The 17,381-nt window shown below is 52.9% G+C and overlaps 5 protein-coding genes across 5 annotated transcripts; 3 read left to right on the top strand and 2 right to left on the bottom strand.

The window, feature by feature from the left end:
- Positions 1-5,239: 5,239 nt before the first annotated feature.
- CTHT_0025170 (hydrolase-like protein) lies at positions 5,240-6,370 on the bottom strand (the record flags this gene model as incomplete). Its single annotated transcript, XM_006692914.1, has 1 exon — positions 5,240-6,370. One exon carries the CDS (start codon positions 6,368-6,370, stop codon positions 5,240-5,242), a length of 1,131 nt encoding a protein of 376 aa, XP_006692977.1.
- A 1,560-nt stretch (positions 6,371-7,930) lies between these two features.
- On the top strand, positions 7,931-8,974 carry CTHT_0025160 (uncharacterized protein; the record flags this gene model as incomplete). Its single annotated transcript, XM_006692913.1, has 1 exon — positions 7,931-8,974. The coding sequence occupies one exon, from the start codon at positions 7,931-7,933 to the stop codon at positions 8,972-8,974; it is 1,044 nt and encodes a 347-aa protein (XP_006692976.1).
- Positions 8,975-9,367: 393 nt separating this feature from the next.
- Positions 9,368-11,770, bottom strand: CTHT_0025150 (uncharacterized protein; the record flags this gene model as incomplete). Its single annotated transcript, XM_006692912.1, has 2 exons — positions 9,368-11,377; positions 11,435-11,770. The coding sequence occupies 2 exons, from the start codon at positions 11,768-11,770 to the stop codon at positions 9,368-9,370; spliced, it is 2,346 nt and encodes a 781-aa protein (XP_006692975.1).
- Positions 11,771-12,454: 684 nt separating this feature from the next.
- Positions 12,455-16,308, top strand: CTHT_0025140 (uncharacterized protein; the record flags this gene model as incomplete). The annotated part of the gene is made up of 4 exons (XM_006692911.1): positions 12,455-12,457; positions 12,520-12,640; positions 12,709-15,548; positions 15,604-16,308. 4 exons carry the CDS (start codon positions 12,455-12,457, stop codon positions 16,306-16,308), a joined length of 3,669 nt encoding a protein of 1,222 aa, XP_006692974.1.
- A 346-nt stretch (positions 16,309-16,654) lies between these two features.
- Positions 16,655-17,359, top strand: CTHT_0025130 (dihydrofolate reductase-like protein; the record flags this gene model as incomplete). Its single annotated transcript, XM_006692910.1, has 1 exon — positions 16,655-17,359. The coding sequence occupies one exon, from the start codon at positions 16,655-16,657 to the stop codon at positions 17,357-17,359; it is 705 nt and encodes a 234-aa protein (XP_006692973.1).
- Between the last annotated feature and the right edge of the window lie 22 nt (positions 17,360-17,381).

Here is a 17,381-nt window from a genome sequence, read left to right as displayed (position 1 = left end):
CAAGAGAGAAAGCCAGTAACATGTTTTTATATCTTGCTCGATCTTCCCAAAATCGGTAGATTCCAAAAGCAATTTAAACTTGAATCTTAGCAAGGAGGCTGAAGGGCACCTCATCTCGATTCCAAAATAAAAACACCCAAGGATTCGCGTCGGTCATTTAGAAAATCTGGGATCACTTGCGCCGTTCTCACATTTACAGGCTCCCTTTTTTGTTGTAATCGCTGTGGGACACGCTGATGGCGAACGGCCAGCGCATTTCCGGCTTCTAGGGCAGCTCTCTGCAATGCCACCTTCCAAGCTCATGCGGACCTGGTTGAGATCGCAAAACTCTATGCCAGCAGCTGTCACAGCCAATTTACTGGAGCACGCCAGTACATCTCTCCTGACACACATACACTTTGCCTGGGCAGACCAGCTGTTTATCACTCTTTGTGCTGATTCACTCTCGTAAATCTCATGGGACGCAGAGTGACTGTGGCGCCGCGCTGTGCCGCGCTGAACCAGTCTGAACTCAGTTTGACCTTTGCATTGGAGCCAGCGGCGCTGCATGGAAAAGGAGATTCCACAAATTCCCCAAAGGATCCCACACTACACGTAGCGTATCGAGATGCTGATACCCAATACACACACTACATACACTACGGATATTCAGCGCAATTTCTCCGCGACAACCATTCTTCGGACAGCGGCACTTTCTGCAGTTGCCTAAAAGTTTGGCCAAAGAGAGTTAATGGCTATCCTAACCTTGACTTCACGCGCTCTCCCGTGTCAAGTCTCGGGATATGGCTTACAACGTGCAAAGCGGTGTGGAGCCCGGATCTGGGTCACAGTTGATAAAGAGAGTTTCAACATTACAATTTAGCGACAGTGTGCTTCGGATAGTTATGGCAACATCGAGTTCCCTTGAAGGCCCATCGCCTTGGAGTTGGCGGGCTATGTTGCTGAATCACTGCCTATGCACACATAGACAGAGGGAAAGCCAGGAATCTCTGTATGCGGCGTAGGCTCACAGAAGGAACCACTCATCCGTCTCTGAGAATGCATTTAGGGGTCAAAAACCAGGCTACGAAAAATCCCTTAGTGTCAGCAGCTTGGTTGTGCTCATTGCCAGAAGAAGGTAGACTGGCTAGCCGCCACAAGTATTGAAACATGATAATGTTATGGACCTGAATTATCTGGTATCACCAGAACCTATCGTGCCAAATAAGCCACAGACAGGGCATTTTGGCATATTTCCGAGAAACCAGTATCCCTCCCAAGTGGAAGATTAAACTGGGGGGCTGAATACACTACATAGCAGCCCACAGATGTCCAAACTCAGCAGAGAATTTGTAGCATCATGTGAAGTTGATGCTTAAAAAAAACCTCACACCAAGAGGCCATTGCCCCAGCCTCAGTGGCAGGAAAAGCTTCCTGGAGATGGATAGATCTCTGCAGATCGCTTCCATAGCCAACGGATGGAGCGAGTCTCGGAGTAGACTTGGAGTTTGGACGCTTTATACTATGCAGGGCGAGAGATTCTGAGACCCAATGACACGGCAGGGATACCGCCAGCTATAATGAACTTGGCATGGCGGGGCATCAACGGGACGGCCTGCTCAGTTTCAAACGTCAGAACAGCACGCCACGCATCATCATCACCCATCAACTCATGCAAGTCGCCATGTCGGCATTGCCGAACATGTCTGAAGAACTGAAGGACAAAAAGCAGCGAACTTCCGACTTGACTGGCTGCTTTCGGTTTGTCTGTCACCGGACAAGGAGACAACCATCGGAGGAGAACACGGTTTTTGTTGTGTCGCGGTGACCGGTACCACGGCGTACGCAATCATCCTAACTTGGAAGACCGATTTGGCCAGTATCCGGACGACGCCGGTGGGCGAGATTCACGAAGAAGAGGGACTCGGGTGGCACCGAAAGCCTTCGGCGGTATGTGCTGAGAATTTAGGACTCAGGAGCAGTTGTGCAACATGCTCGATCGAAGTTCAGGGCTTTGCAAACGATGTGCTGTCTGGATCCAGAAGACCCCAATATTGGCATGCTGGCAGACACGAGCGCAAAATCGGGCTATGCCTTGTTGAGCGCGTCGTCAGTTCTGCTCGTTAAGCTTCGTAGTCACCCCGGGCGCGTTGGTTAGGTGAATTTGGCAGACATCCACAGACAACGGAAGCACGACGGCCTCTTCATCGCTCGCTAGGGTGACAAGCATGTCAGCAATTGTTCAGTTGCAGATGCCTTCAGCCCGGAAGGTTGACGGCTCCGCCGTACAGATACACAGCGTCATTTGCAATGCCTATGTGCACATGAGTAAAGCAACCTAGTTTTTTCGGGACTCTAATGGTATTGTTTTCCGGGGGTCTTCCGTTGGGAGTCTCATCTTCCTTGCCGTTCCTCAACAACGCCAAGCATCGAGATGCTCCGTACCGGTGTTTCAGATCAATGCCCATGTTCGGTTCCCCGCTCAAACTTCAAGAAACAAACCCATTAATAGGCGTTGGATCAAATTCCCATTCGTTTGTTTGCGTCATTGTCGCATGCCATCAAACGCTGCAGTTGTCACTGGGGCCACCAGCATGGGCATCATTCCGTTGAATGTTCCGTGCCGAGCAACGAACAGCCTCTCCGCACCATGGCGTAATGTGTGGTTCGCAGCAATGTCTCATCCACAAACAAAACCTTTCGTGCTCAACCCAATCCCTTACACCATGGTCAGGAGTTCTTAGTCTTGCGAGGTGTAACGCTATCATGGATATCTATTGAGGAGATAGGTCAACTGTGTTGCACCAACATATGCCTACAAAGACATCAAGAGACATATGTCTCTACTCCTCGCCTATTAAGCCAATCTTTTTTTTTTCGAAACACAAACGCCGATGCCTGCTGGTCATATACCCAACCATAGCCTTGATGGGTATCTGGATCTGTCCTGTTTGAACAAATTGGATCGAGATCGTCACAGTATGCCTGAATCCTGCACTCGAACACTGGTCATCGGAACCCTTCTGGACGGACAGCAAACTATATAGTTAGCACAAGCATCGAAACGGGGTAGCATTCATAAACAGGAGAATTGGTTCTGGAATGGGCAAGCTAAATCAGGCATCCAGAGGCAGCACTCACACCACCAGCAGTGGCATTTCATATATTGCCCACGAAGGCAGGGATATATGTCTTGGATCGCCCATGAAGATAACAGCTGCTACTTTGTCCTCAACGGCTTATGAGACCAACTGGTGAGTTGAATTTAGGCTTGACAGGTCGAGGCCTCCGCAAAAAGCGTCGTCTATGATATGGTCCCCTATCTTATGAGAATCTGTTCCCTTATGAAGACTTTCACGCGTTGCCCCTGGCACCTGGCAGCAACCGCACAGCCGCCGGCTTCATCTAGATACAAAAGAAGAGGAAAAATTGATAGGTTGAATGAGCTAGTCGTAAGGCCTTTCTTAAGGCCAGCAATATGTCAGTGTAAAAAGAGGCCGACGTATCTGACTATAGCTGTATGCCACAACCGCACTCCTAGGGTATCTTTCATCAACTTCCCTAATTTGTTCTACCTACCACCACCTGGATTCCTGCTGCCACGCTCGTGTAGCACTCGTCTCCCCAAGCTGCCGGGTAATCTATCGCTTCAGCGGCAATAGCTTCTGAACGAAGACTGAAAGTGCTGTTGTCCCTAGCGGCATTTCTATCAATAATGGCAATGTTCTTCTCGCTGTTATCCCCAGACATTTGCAGGAGGAGACGCGCAAGAGTCTCAGCCGAACCGAAACTGAGAGGTGCGGTAGTTTCACGGGCGGCAAAGATTTAAATGAGAGGGCAGGATTGCTGGGGCACCAGAGGAGGTGTAAGGGCTGAGGTAAGTTTGAGAGCAACCGCATTGATAAAGAGAAGCCGGAATAGAGGGAAGGAGATGAGTTGCTTTGCTTTACATGCTGTATTTTAGAGGCAATTTCCACTTCCGAACGAGAAAACTGTTACATCCATTTGTTCACAACCGAAAATTAGGAGAACAGCAAACCATGAAAATAAGTGAGCATGAACATAGTAAACGGTGTTCCAGAACTGGATCATGGCGAGGGAGGGCGAGAAGAAGTGGCACGATAGGGGGGGGGTGTAGACCATAGACGTCCACACCAATTTTGCATGCTCTCCGTCACGAAATGAAGTTTCATGGAGTGCTCACTTGCAGCTCTCGCAAATTTGAGAATTGCGGTGTGATGGCTATTCGTTATCCCTGATCACCTGGGTTCATTATGATACCAGGCGGGTGGGTTTAACCACAATGTCCAATTCTCTTCGCAGGGCATTGGTGAACACATAAGAACCTATCCTGTTATGATGAATCAAAAGGTTGGTACATGAGACTGCAGAGATTCCTTGACAAATAGTCTCTGCTTGTCCACTATGGTTTGAAAATAGTCCTGGAACGTTTCTCTGGGAGATCTGAGAAGGCTCTGAGCAGGCAAGAGGATAACTACATCGCCTTCCACCACTTTATGACCTCTCTTTTACCTGTCTGAAGTCTGTCATGAGACAGAACATCCATTTTTATGAAATATCGATATTATCCTAAACTATGGCCAAAGTTACCATTGTCCGCACCGATGAGAAGCCTTGTGACACCGGATCGACCTATCAGTCCTATATTCGATCAGCGTCGGCCGACACCAGGGATCTCTGTTTCAAGATCCTCGTCCCCAAGCCGACAGCACCTTTTGCTGAATAACTTTTGTATACCCAAATTCGGTATTCAGACATTAACCGAGATCTATGTTGAGCCACAGTCCCTTCAATCTCTACAGACTTGAATTATATCACTCTTCTTGTCGCGGACCGTCTTTTCGGCAGCAATATAACCAACAATTAAGTACGTAGTCTAGCACGTACGACCATACCCAGTGGAAAGCACGGCATCCCGTCCGCTCTGCCCTAGTTAAGCCACTGAGGGCCCGGTTAGTAGTTGGGTCGGTGACGACCAGCGAATCCCGGGTGTTGTACGTTTTTGTTGCTTTATTTCTCATCTCAACCGCCCTTTCCCCCTCACGAGTCTCTCTTTTTACCGCGGGTTTGGTTCCTTTCCCCCCCCTTCCCCCCGGAACTTCAGTTTTTCTTTTCACCTGGGACTACGTAATTGTCTAAACATCATAAATTAATTGGTACACTTATACAAAACTCTGAAAGGTATTTGCCCATTTATAACCGCCCGAGATTATAAAAATAAGTTGGAAGGCCTGGACACCTACAGTAAGCCTCCCGAAATTAACACCATTGTGAACCCAACAACAATTGGCAGCGCCCAAGGGAGATGCATTCCTTGCGTCCGCAACCCACCAGCAGCACTCTCCCAGAGAAGGACTGGCGTTCCTAGCTGTGGAGTCTCATCCACACTACACACCCGGCGACACGACTTGCCCTTGACACCGATTGTTTTCTTCCCGTGGTCTGTGTTATTGTAAACGACCTCGATCCACTGGACCTGCAACCATGCCGCGTCTCCCACCGTCATATTCCCTGACCACTCTCCTCCATCGCTCCATGCATTCAAGATGATGGCGCTCTCATCTTCTGGCACCTGGAATGTGCTCTGGAAGACCAGTACATCATCGACATACCATGTCGTCATGCCCGGCGTCCAGTCCAGTCGGTGCACTGCCCAGTCCGTCCACTTGAGCCCCCTTGGCAGCGTGACATTCTTCGTTGCATTAGGGACGCTGTCTCCATCTTCAGTGTACGATGGCTGGTTGGTGTATCTCACGAGGCCCAGTGGGTCGCCAGTCAAGACCTCAAGATCGCTCTCTTGGACCTCGGACAGAGTCGGCGCGACACGGTAGGTGAACAGGGCGGTGACGGCACCAGGGCCACCGCGGGTACGGGCCAGCATTCTCACTGAGACGTATTTGTAGTTGGGGGAAAGGGTTTCGATTTCTGCCGCGGTCTGGAAGTTCCTTAGGCGTTGGGTGCGCAAGGTAAGCCAAGTTGCTGGCTCGGACTCGGGGTCAGAGTTGGCCTCGATGTAGACATTGTTAGGAGAGTTGACCATCAGGTAAGAGACGTCCGAGCGCGAGGCGTTGGGCCAAGAATTGTTCCAGTTGTTGATCATCCAAAAGTCATCCCAAGATCGGCTGGAAAAGAACGAACTCGTCGGGTCGGCTTCGGCACTGGCCCTAGCATCCTGGATGACATCGGGTACACCGGCATATTGTGGGAGGTTGCGGAAGTCAAAGAATCGGTGGTAAGAGAAATAGTGACCCTCCTCACCATTGGTGAGGTAGCAGCCACAGAACGAGTCGTTTCCGAAAATAGGATCTGCCGTTGCGAAGGGAATAGCAGCAGATAGGAGAAGAGAAGAAACCCTCAATTGTCGTCTCATTGGTCTCGTGGTGCTTCCGAGTAGCGCCAGTAGTTGACAACCGGTCCAAAGGATAAATCAGAAAGAAACAGAGTGGTCTGGGAGAAGCCAGTGAGAGCTAATAGAGAGAGAATATAGACGGCGCGGTAACCAGACCAAACGAGAGGCCGGGGTAGAATTTTCTAAATTTAAGGGGCAAGAAAACAACGACTGCACCCAGATGGCGTCTTCGGAGGGGTGTCACCGGTATAACGCTGCTCAGGAACAGAGGGCTATGTTGATGTAGTGATTAACCATAAAGATGGGGTTGAACCGATTGGTCAATGTCGCTGGATAGCCGCAACAGCCGAGGGCAATCGATGGCAGAGATCGACTAACAAGCAAACGACGTTCTTGTAGTGCCTCACTCTCGGGTCGGGCCAAGAAAGTCAAGATGTAGCATTCCCCGGCAATTGGTGCCACCCCGCGCGGAAGATGGATCGGGAAGAGGCTCAACCGGTAACTGAGACGCGTAGCAAACGGGACCGGGAGCGGAAATCAATATATTGCCATATAAGGGCAGAGTTGGCGATGTATTCGGCTAAAAAGATGTTGGATGAGCACACCTAAAGATGTGGTCGAGATAAGTCGAGAGAGATATTAAGGGGAGCTTTTGCAAATATCACAAAATAAATACACTCGATCGCGGTATTTAGGAAAGCCTCGCGAACCAGTCACGTCGGAGTCACGGTGTGATATATGCCTCCAGGTGCTATTTGGGCTGCCATGATCAGCAGGAGGCTGAGCAAGGAGAGCAGAAAGCAGGCCACGTATAACAGGCGGAGCTCGTTCAGCTCTCAGCCGCGGAGGGCTTCGGTCACACTCTTCGGGCTAGGTGCCCGATTCTACCGTGACCACGGATGATCACTGATCACCACACCGCTGCGATTGCGTAAGGTCATAAATCTGCGGCAGTCCAATAGGCCGGAGGGAGGGCCAGCGTACAGTGGGCGCGATGGATCCATGCTGTTGGTATTGGCTTTTTCTGTCTTTCAGGCCCTGATTCCACTCCATCTCGAACGTTGAGTGGTCCGCAAGGCCCCCGACGAGCAAGGGACATTCAAGAAGGTCGGGAGATAAGTGGAGTGGCTGGGGCCAATGAGGGGGTTAGGGTTGAGATTGCGGCTGTCATGCAGGGGTGCAGAACCCGATCTAACAGGAGGCACAGGCCGCTTACAAACCCCGATTGAAAACTATCAGAATCTTTATCGCCGAAGTTTCCTCCAACTCTCCCCTCTTCCACTGGCAAACTCGGATACTTGCATCTACCTTCCAACACTGTTGGCATTGTCACTTCCACTCCTACTCTGTACTGTGCACCTCTTTGCCAGTTTGCACGTGTTCTGGGAGAACAGCGCCGTCTCGTCAGTTTTTCATTTGACCAGGTATAGACAGTTCCTTGTTTCGGTTGCCACATGCAAGGCTGTAAAAGAGTCACATAGGGACTGACAGAAAATGCAGGCTCCCCGCCTTGGCAGATCCGCGTTCAATGCTGGTTTTTGATCACCAACATTACTGCCGACAGCTCCTGCATCCATCGCAATGGCATCCGAAGTTGAGGTCCGGACTTCTGCGCCTGAGGCTGTAGCGCAGGATACTGTGGCTACGAAGCCGGATGATATTTCTAAGTCAGAGAAGGCAGCTGGAAAAGACATGATACAAACAACGGAGCTCCAGAACCCTGAAGCCAGACCACCAGACACAGAGAATGCCGGCGACGTGCCCTCGCCCTCTTCAGACTCGGTCGACGAGGGCGAGTACACTGGTTCCGACCGCGATTTATCCGCCGAGCCCTCTAGCAGCTCCGATGCAGCCAGCAGGAACAAAGATCAGAGAGATTCCATTCAACCTCCTCTTCCTAACGAGCCGCTCCCGGATCAACCTCCGTTGCCCAATGAGCCTGTCCCCGATACCGATCCATCTGCTCCTCCGCTCCCAGACGAACCGGTCCCTGAACAACCCGAAGACGACGGTTGGGAATACCATTGGAACCCGAACGACCAATCCTACTGGTTCTACAACCGCTTTACGGGCGTCTGGCAGCAAGAAAACCCGCGTGTTCCAGGCGCAAATGGACCAGCTGCTACATCTACAGTTACAACAACAGATTCTAAAGTCGCAGGCGACGGCGACACAAAGAAAGCCTTGAGCAATCCCGCTTCCATCGCTGGCGGCTACAATCCGGCGATCCACGGTTCCTACGACGAGAACGCATGGTACGCGCAAAACTTCCGTGCCGCGACCGACCCGTCTGCGACGACGTCTTCCGCAGAAGTCATTCTGCAGCAGTACTACCAGACCCAGCAAGCGGATCAGCAAGATTACGTGACGGCTGGCTTCTTCAACCGGCGCACGGGTCAGTGGCAGGCTGCAGACCAGGGGCCTGAGCGGCACTCGGACGAGGCGCGGGCGCGTCGACAGCTGCGCGCGTACTTTGACATCGATGCTGCTGCGAACATGCATGATGGAAGGAGTTTGAAGGCTGAGAGGGCAGGGAAGAAGCCAACGAGGGCGGAGTTGAAGATGTATAAGGAGAAGAGAAGGCAAAAGAAAGAGGAGAAAAGGCGGGCATGGCTTAGGGATTGACTTCCCTCCTTTCTTGAGCACGGCTTATTTTTAAACTGTTCCATTTCGTACATCGATGCATTGAAACTCCCGGTCGAAACGGTTTCGGGAACTGGCTGGCTGGGTTTGCGATTTTTTGTTTTAATTACCATGGTAAACAACACAGGCATTACAGGCAACGGCAAAGCGGCAGATCTGGTTTATGGCGTTCGAGCGACTTACTCTTGACGTGGGATGGATACCTGCTTAACTGGGGCAATGAAGAATTAAGACATTCTACAGGGAAACGGTGTGATTCAAGCAAGAGGCGGCTGGGTATATAAACCCAAGCGTTATGTACTTTGGTATTAATATGTCTACAGTGTAGCGAAGCCTTCTACGAAACTTTTATTTTCTCTATCCTAACACAAACTATCACTCATCTTCCTCTTCTTCATCCTCCTCATCGTCTTCGAGCGTCATGTCAATCTGTACACTGCCTTCGCTATCACTACTCTCATCGCTTTTGTCCTCTTCTGGCTTGGGAACAGAGCTGATGACAGCCATCTGAGGGTGCGAAACAGCCTTGCCTGTGTCGACTCTCTTGGGGCGGCTGCCTTCATCGAACTCCTCTGCATCACTCTTTCGTTTGAGCGGAGAGGACGGACAGGCTGGTTGTATCAAAGTGGAGGGCTGGCTGGTAGTGCCGACGACTGTGGCGAAGGGATTCGTTGTCTCGGGGATGGGGGCAACATTGACGTGCTCGACGTCGAGCTCCATCTCAACTCCCCATGCGTTGGCGCTGGTCGCTGGTTTCGCTGTGCTCTTTACTGGCTCAATTTCCTTAGCGAAGGTTTCGTCCTCCTTGACAACCCCCTTTTCCTCACTGATCATCTCTTGAGCGAACTCTCTGCCATAGCTTATATCTCTGGTCACACCATTACTCAAATCCCATCCTCTGCTTGCATCGCTTCCCCCTACTTTAACCAAGTTGCTCCTCAACACCTCGACGCTTTCATCCCTAGGGAATCGCCGGACCAAGAAGGGAAGAATGCTGGGGTAATACCGGCCGCGGCTGTCGCGGTACGGGTGCAGACAGCTGGCCAACATAGCAGACTGGTTGTGAGACAGGATAGCGGTGCGGTCCAGCAGGCCACGGATATCAGGAGGGAGGTGTTTCTGAGGAAGGTGGGTGAAGAAAGTTGGGAGCAGGGCGGATGCGGCTTGGGAGACCGGAGAGGCAGTTGAAGTTTTCGGGGTAGAGGAGGAGGATTGGCCGGGAAGGAAGGCATCTGCGTTGGTAAGGGCCGGGCTGGATGACTTTTGTTGCTTAGAGGCGGTGACAGGGACGGATGACTGCGACTGAGCAGGCTGGGCATGACCAGCAGCGGTCAGGATGTCGTGACAAGAGGACTGAATGAGAGGGATAAGAATGTCGACTGTGAGCTTGGGTAGCGTCGAGCCAGCGAGAAGCAGGATTTCCTTGGCCAGAATGTAGGCCGTTTCGCGAACCGAAGGAAGCTGCTTGCTCGCAGTCGAGACTCGCACCATCTGGTCAATGATGTCAGTTGCAAGGGGGATTGCATTGGCCTCAAGACGGCGAATGATAGCACAGTGAAGGCGGAGCACAGCGTGGTGGATGTCGGGAAGCGCACTCCAAAGCTCGGCCTTCTCATCCCTTCCAATGGCTGGATTCGTCTCGATGGAGTCTTCAGCACCAAGAGAGGGAGGAATAACAAGAGTAAGCCTAGTCGTCAAGTCGAGCAACTCTCCCAACGGCACATTAACAGGGGCTCTGGTTGGGTTGTTGAAGTAGGCAGTAAGGTACTCCAGCAGGCCAGTTAGCCTTTCAGCACCAGCCTGTAATCCACTCCACGGAGGAAGCTCGTCAACGGAATCGCCGCCACCCGAAGGCTCACCGGTAGCGTTGACGGGCTGGATGTGGTAGCCTGTAGTTGACTCCCATGACTCGCGTACGGCTCGGAAAACCTGGTCGGCGGTAGTGTGGCAGTCAAGTATTGTCGCCCTGATGGCCTTGACCCATTCATCACTGCTACCATTTTTCGGAGCCGTGTAGGTAAGCAGGATTAACAGATTCCGTGAGTTCTCCTTCAAGCTCTGGGGAACCACAACATTATCAGACGAAGTAGGAGCAATATAAGGCCTGAGTGCAGACTTGATTTGGCCGGAAAATGGGCGCATAGTGGTAGAGTAGAGGACCACAAGCTTGGAAAGTGACCATGCGACTGTGTCAACGAAGTTCAGGGGCACCTTAAGGGGCCGCCCTGAAGCTGGGGGCTTGATGAGCTGCAGACAGGCCGTTGCATATCCGGGAAGGGTTGGCGTGGCCATCTCACGAATGAGAGTCTGGTAGTCCTGGAGGAGGATGTAAAGCTTAGTTAGAGTGACGATGCTCAGCTCTTTTGAGGATAAAGGATCGGGTTTCTGGAAGAGCAGTTAGTGACAATGTCAAGAACTAGACCCACATAAGGCTGATCATACCTGAAGAACCCCGATCAACCCGCGGATCCAGGGCTCTGCTGACCGCAGACTTTCCCAACCTCCAACATCAATGACAGCCTTAATCAAACAGACTGCTGTGAAACGGCCGGCCGGGCTTTTGCCAGTGAGCAGGGAAGTGATATGAGTTCTGAATTTGTGGACAAGCATGGCCGTCTCAGAAGTCCTGTCTTTGCCCTTAGCATCTTGAGGTTCTGAAAGGGGGCCGCCGCAGCGAAGGACATGATTGATAAGCAATGGGCATAGACGAGGCAGGCTGTCGACAGGTGTTGAGGCTAGTCTGTGGCAGACCACCCGGAGGTCGGGCGGTGCGGTCATGATGGAGGGATTGAGCCGAAAAGAGTTCTAATACGTAGATGCTCAATGTGAAGATCAAACTGCCTGGATTTGTAGTTAAGATTCCACCTGAGACTTATAGATACCAGTAATCACTACGAATCAAAGTCGACTTTGTGTAGTGAGATATCCTAGGGTTTTTCTCAAGTGAGTGTTGATACTCTCTGTTTTACACAAACCACATCTTCACCTTAACTTTCATTGCTGGAGATTTTTTCCCCCAGCTGCCCCAAACGGTAGCTGGACCCTGCAAGAGCCCAAGCTGGCCAATCCCAGCGCGCCGTTGGTGCCTGCATGTGCCGCAGTGGGGCACAGTGGGGTGCTGCAGCGCAGATCCACCCAGCAATTGACGAGGCCCACTGGCCGCTGTATCGGTTTATGGAGCCGAACTGCCAACTTCGCATTTGGACTCCTGGAGCGCGTGTTAGCTTGCGGGCTTGTTGCCGCCATCTCCGATCCCAGCCCTGACTGGTGCCAACCTCGTCCCAATCCCTGTGGATTACGGATCAACTCAGCATCAGTCCAGCACGATCGGACCAGAGCTTTGTCCATCCATTCCATTGCCTCACCGAATAAAACCAGCCGTTTGTTGTACGCCGATCTTTCGCCCGCATGTCCTGTCTCCGTCCATCGTCTTAGTGCGAGTTGGCGTGTATATCAGGCAACATGGTGAGCTGCGCCCGCACCCTTCCTCCAGACCGGTTCTGAACGCCCCAGCTAACTCCCGACAGCCCGACGCAACCAAGGCCGCTCATTACATACAGCTACTGGACGAGGCTCGCTGCGATGATAACTGGGATGCCGTGCCTGAGCTAATCCGCAAGGTGCGGAAACACGCCCCAGACCGCACCTGTACATACCCCTTGCCGCATTTGCCCGCCTCTTCGTCAGTCACATCCACTAACTGACTCTCTCACCAGGCCTCACATTAACCGCCGAGATCGAGCATGCCGTCGCAAAGGCCAACCTCAAGGGCCCCTCCGACCCCGGCAGTTCCTCATCTCTCCCAGGCATCGACCCTGCCCAGCAACTTCCCTCGCTCCTCACCGCGATCGAGAACGAGAACAGATACCCAGAGGACCGGTTCCAGGCCCGAGTATGTGCTGGCTGGCTACTATGGGTTGCACGCGACTATGCTGGTGCTCTGAGCCGTCTGCCCCAGGGCATTGACGACAGTGATCAGAACAGTGTGGCAGGTGAGAGCGCGGCTCCGTCGTCTCCGGAATGGACTAAGGTCTGCGGTCTCAAGGCTGCATACCTCCGGGCCAATTGTATGGCTCGTGACGGTCAGCGTGATGGCGCCCTTCTCGCCTTTGAGGCTGCCCTCCCTGGCCTGAGCAGTGTTTGGCAGGCTGGCCCGGCTGAGAGCCGTCAGCAGATGCGCTACTGGGCCGAGCTGTTCTTGACCGAGTTCTGCATGCTCGCAAGCCAGGCCCTAAGGGAAGGCGCTCTCTCGTTGACGGATACAGACTGTTTGGCGTCTTTCCGAACCTGGGCGAGGTACTGGGCTGCTGGGAAGCAGAGTGTCGTTTCTCCAGGCGGCTATGGGTTCCGTGGGAGCGTACCTCGGAGGAAGGTTTGGGCAGAATATTATTTTGCTCTGTCCGAGATTCTTCAAAGGGATCTGCCCTTTCCGACTGGTTACTCGGCTGTGACCAATGAAGGCTCTGCGAGAAGCCACCTCAGAGCTGAGCTCAAGAAGGTCGAAACTATCTATCAGGGCTTGCTCTTCTCCGAGACCCGCTTCCCCAGGGCTGACGAACAGAGGGCCGAAGTCGAAGAGTTTGTCCGCGCGATGATGGAGAACTGGGCCGTCCTCAATGGACGCGGCTGGAAGGAGCACGACCTTGGGCCTGGTGGTAGGGATGCGCTCTGCCGCAGCACCTTGGATGCCCTCTATGGTGCTGCGGCCAAGACGTACCATTCAACTGCCATTTTGCGCCATATGTTCAGGGTACACCTCGCTGTGGCTGAATTTGACCTTGCCTTCATGGCCTTCGATTCCTGGTTCGAACTGGTCAAGAAGGGCAAAGCAAGAGTGCAGAAGACAGGTCATCCGGAACCAGCCCTGGACTGCGATGCAACTGTTCTCGAGACCATTTCGGCTTGCATCTCGGCACTTTGCAAGTATGGAGGTAGGGAGGCTGCCGAGAAGGCCCGGAAGCTCGCAGAAGAGATGGAGACACTGGTCCAGAAGTATGAGAACCAAACTGCTACAGACGGTAATCAGCATTCACAAGAGCTTTCTCCACGTATCCTCGCGTTGGCATGGCAGTCGATTGGTCTGGCGCAGGCCCAATGGGCACGCATGACGTATGAGTCAGAGCAGCGCGCTTCCATCCAAGAGAAGGCCATCCAGTGTCTTCGTCGATCTATCTCCCCACAATACGGATCTGCGGTCGATGTGAAGGCTGTGTTCACGTTAGGTGTCCTCTATGCAGAACAGCGCAAGCTGTCTGCAGCTGTTGAGTTGGTCAAGACCTCTCTCCTAGCCGAGACCACGACTGTTGGCGAAAACCCAGAGTTGCGACTTGGTCCTTACTGGAAAGAGCGGTCACTCATCCCTCTTTGGCACCTCCTGGCACTGCTGCTTAGCGCGAGACAAGAGTTCATCATGGCTGCCCGAGCCTGCGAAGGCGCAATCGAGCAATTCAAGGATCCATATGTGCTATTTGGAAGCAGAGGTATCAATGGCCCCTATCGGAGCGAGCATCTCAACGAAGCCGAAGCTTCGAAAGGGACCGATGGCATCGTGGATGAGATGGATGACTTCGAGAAGGAAGGCATTCTGCGGATCAAGATGACGCAGCTTGCCATCCTTGAGTTGCTTGAAGGGCCCGAAGTTGCTGTGAACGCGAGCACTGAGCTCCTTTCTTTGTACCCGAGGTTATTCGGGGAAGTAGAGCAGAAGCTGGAGCTCAGCACTAAACCCGAACCGCCCAAGACGGCTGCCACTGTCCGCACACACAGGAACAGCATCTTTGGCAGTAAAGGCGACAAGTCCAGCCGGACAAGGCAGAACAGTGTCGCAACCACTTTCAACCACAACGAGCCGGGTCCCTCTCGTCCTCAGACTTCCCATACCACGGCTACTACCACCTTGACAATTCAGACGGCCAACGGTCAGGTGGCCGATCCTTCCGCAAGCAACAGATCAATTTACGCTGAGAGCGGCAGGCGTCGCAGCCGCAACAGCCTGCGCAAGCGTGATAGGAGTGCCAGCCGGGCTCGGGCTGTCAGTACTGCCAGTAGCGAGCCACCCGTGCCGCGACTCGATTTCTCCGCCTTCGACGGCAATCTCCCACAGTATAATCCTTCGGAATCCCTTCGATCACCCCCACCTATGACTTCCCTGCCGCCCCCTCCGGTGCCGCAACAAGCCGACTCTAGCGCCATCCGGGCGAGGTCGAGGTCGCGTTCGCGTGCCGCAACCAATACCCACCAGGATGAGCTCGCTGGTCTGCGTGTTGGACTGGTTGGAGCGTTCCCTCAGTTGCTTCCTCATGTGCTTTTTTCACCTGACCATAGTCGTCGGCGCAGGAAGGTTATTCTTGTAAAGGTGTGGCTAACGATCGCTGGTTTTTATCGACGGGCTGAGCTGCTGGAGGATGCTCAGAAGGCTATTGCTGAGGCGCTGTTTGTTGCTGAGAGCCTGGAAAAAGAAGTGGTTAATGATGGGTCAGGGGAGTTGTCTGTCAAGCAGGCGGGATGGGGCATGGAGAAGAGTGTGGATGAGGTGTTAGCTGACGTTTGGGCCGAGGTGAGTTAACCTCTGATCATTTTACAATGTGTCCCCTATGCTGACTCCATGACAGATGGGCCATTTGTCAGTGGCTCGTGGCAAGCTATACCAAGCCCGTGCAGACTACGAAACGGCTTTGTCGCATTTTCAAGATCATCCCGGTGCCATCGTTGGGCTCTCCAATATCCTTTTGGATATTTATACGGAAAAGCTGCTTCCGCCGCCCCCGGTAGAGGGCCTCGATCTCAGCAGTTTGTCACTGACTGAGGAGGGCGCGGCTTCTTCTACACCGGCCAAGGCGACCGGCACTTTTGAAACGACGGCAATAAAGACTCCTGAGCTACCATCCATCCCTCTCGGATTGGCCCCGACAAAACCTAAGCCACGTCGCTCGACATCAGCGTCGGCAGCAGCAGGATCATCCACCTCTGATCACGCTAAACCGAATGGCCACCCCCCGGAGCAATATGCTTCTCCTTCACAAACACAATCCTCACTCCTGGGCCCACAACTGCCGCCACCACACCGAGCAACCTCTCTCCCACTCAACGACCGTCTCGCCGCGCGTGATCGTGCCTACGGCTTGCTCTCAACACTTACGCGTCTTGGTACCGGATGGAACAACTCCGAGGCATGGCTTGCGCTGGCTCGGGCGTATGAGGAGAGTGGACAGGTGGATAAAGCGAGGGACGCGCTGTGGTGGTGTGTCGAGCTGGAGGATGGTCGGGGAGTGAGGGAGTGGGGGGTTGTTGCTGGCGGGTCTGGGTATGTTTTGTGAAGGACTTCCGGTTTAAGTTTTGATATTCCGACTTTTTTTTAAAGAGATTAAGCTATAGTTCAGAGCTAGAATTGGGTAGACCATTGTTGTAATAGATGGTGTTAGCCTCTAAGAGCTACACTTGTTTGGACGGTTGACTGTGAAGAGGTGGCCACAACCCTAACCCTGAAACCTATATCCCCACAATTTCACCCTGTCGTGCTCCTTCGCTCTTCATTCTGGTCATTCATCGGTCGCCTACTGTCTTCCTGAGTTTTACAAAGCATGTTAGAAGCTCAGTAATTTTGGATGACGTCCTTTACTTCAAGTCACTTTTATCGATAATCGTCTCATAAAAGGCCATATAATGCCATCACTCGACCTCACACTCATCGTAGCCGCCGCAGCCCGCGATATGGGCATTGGCCGTAATGGCACGCTCCCCTGGAAGGGCCTCAAAAAGGAGATGGCTTACTTTGCGCGGGTCACAAAACGGCCACCCCCATCTGCTCTTTCTGCTTCATCTGAGGAAAAGCAACAGACACGGAAGCTTCAGAACGCCGTCATCATGGGCCGCAAGACGTGGGAGAGCATCCCCCCTAAGTTCCGGCCGCTGCCGGGCAGGCTGAACGTGGTCATCTCGCGGACTGTGGGGGATGAGGTTGTTAAGGGGGGCGTGGCTGATGAGGTGAAGAGGGCGGATGTGTTGACGGCTAGGTCGTTGGAAGAGGCGTTGGCGCTCTTGCAGAAGAGGCACCAAGATGAAAAAGGGGATGGGGATGTGGGGAGGGTGTTTGTCATTGGCGGTGCACAGATCTATGATGCGGCGCTGGCATTACCGGAGACGAGGAGGATTGTGTTGACGAGGGTTAGGAAAGAGGAAGGGGAGTTTGAGTGTGATGCTTTCTTTCCTGTTCGGCTGGATGCCCAGGAGAATGGAGGGAGTCGGGAATGGAGGAGAGTGTCGCAAGAGGAGATGGACGCTTGGGTTGGGGAGGAGGTGCCTAGGGGCGTGCAGCGAGAAGCTGGGGCAGAGTATGAGTTCGAGATGTGGGAGCGGATGTCCTCTTAATGTCCTTCCTTCCTTCATAGGT

This window comes from Thermochaetoides thermophila, assembly GCF_000221225.1.
Source record: "Thermochaetoides thermophila DSM 1495 unplaced genomic scaffold scf7180000011816, whole genome shotgun sequence".
NCBI lineage: Eukaryota > Fungi > Ascomycota > Sordariomycetes > Sordariales > Chaetomiaceae > Thermochaetoides > Thermochaetoides thermophila.
Note: the sequence above shows the minus strand (reverse complement) of the source record. Positions and strands in the feature narration are given on the sequence as shown.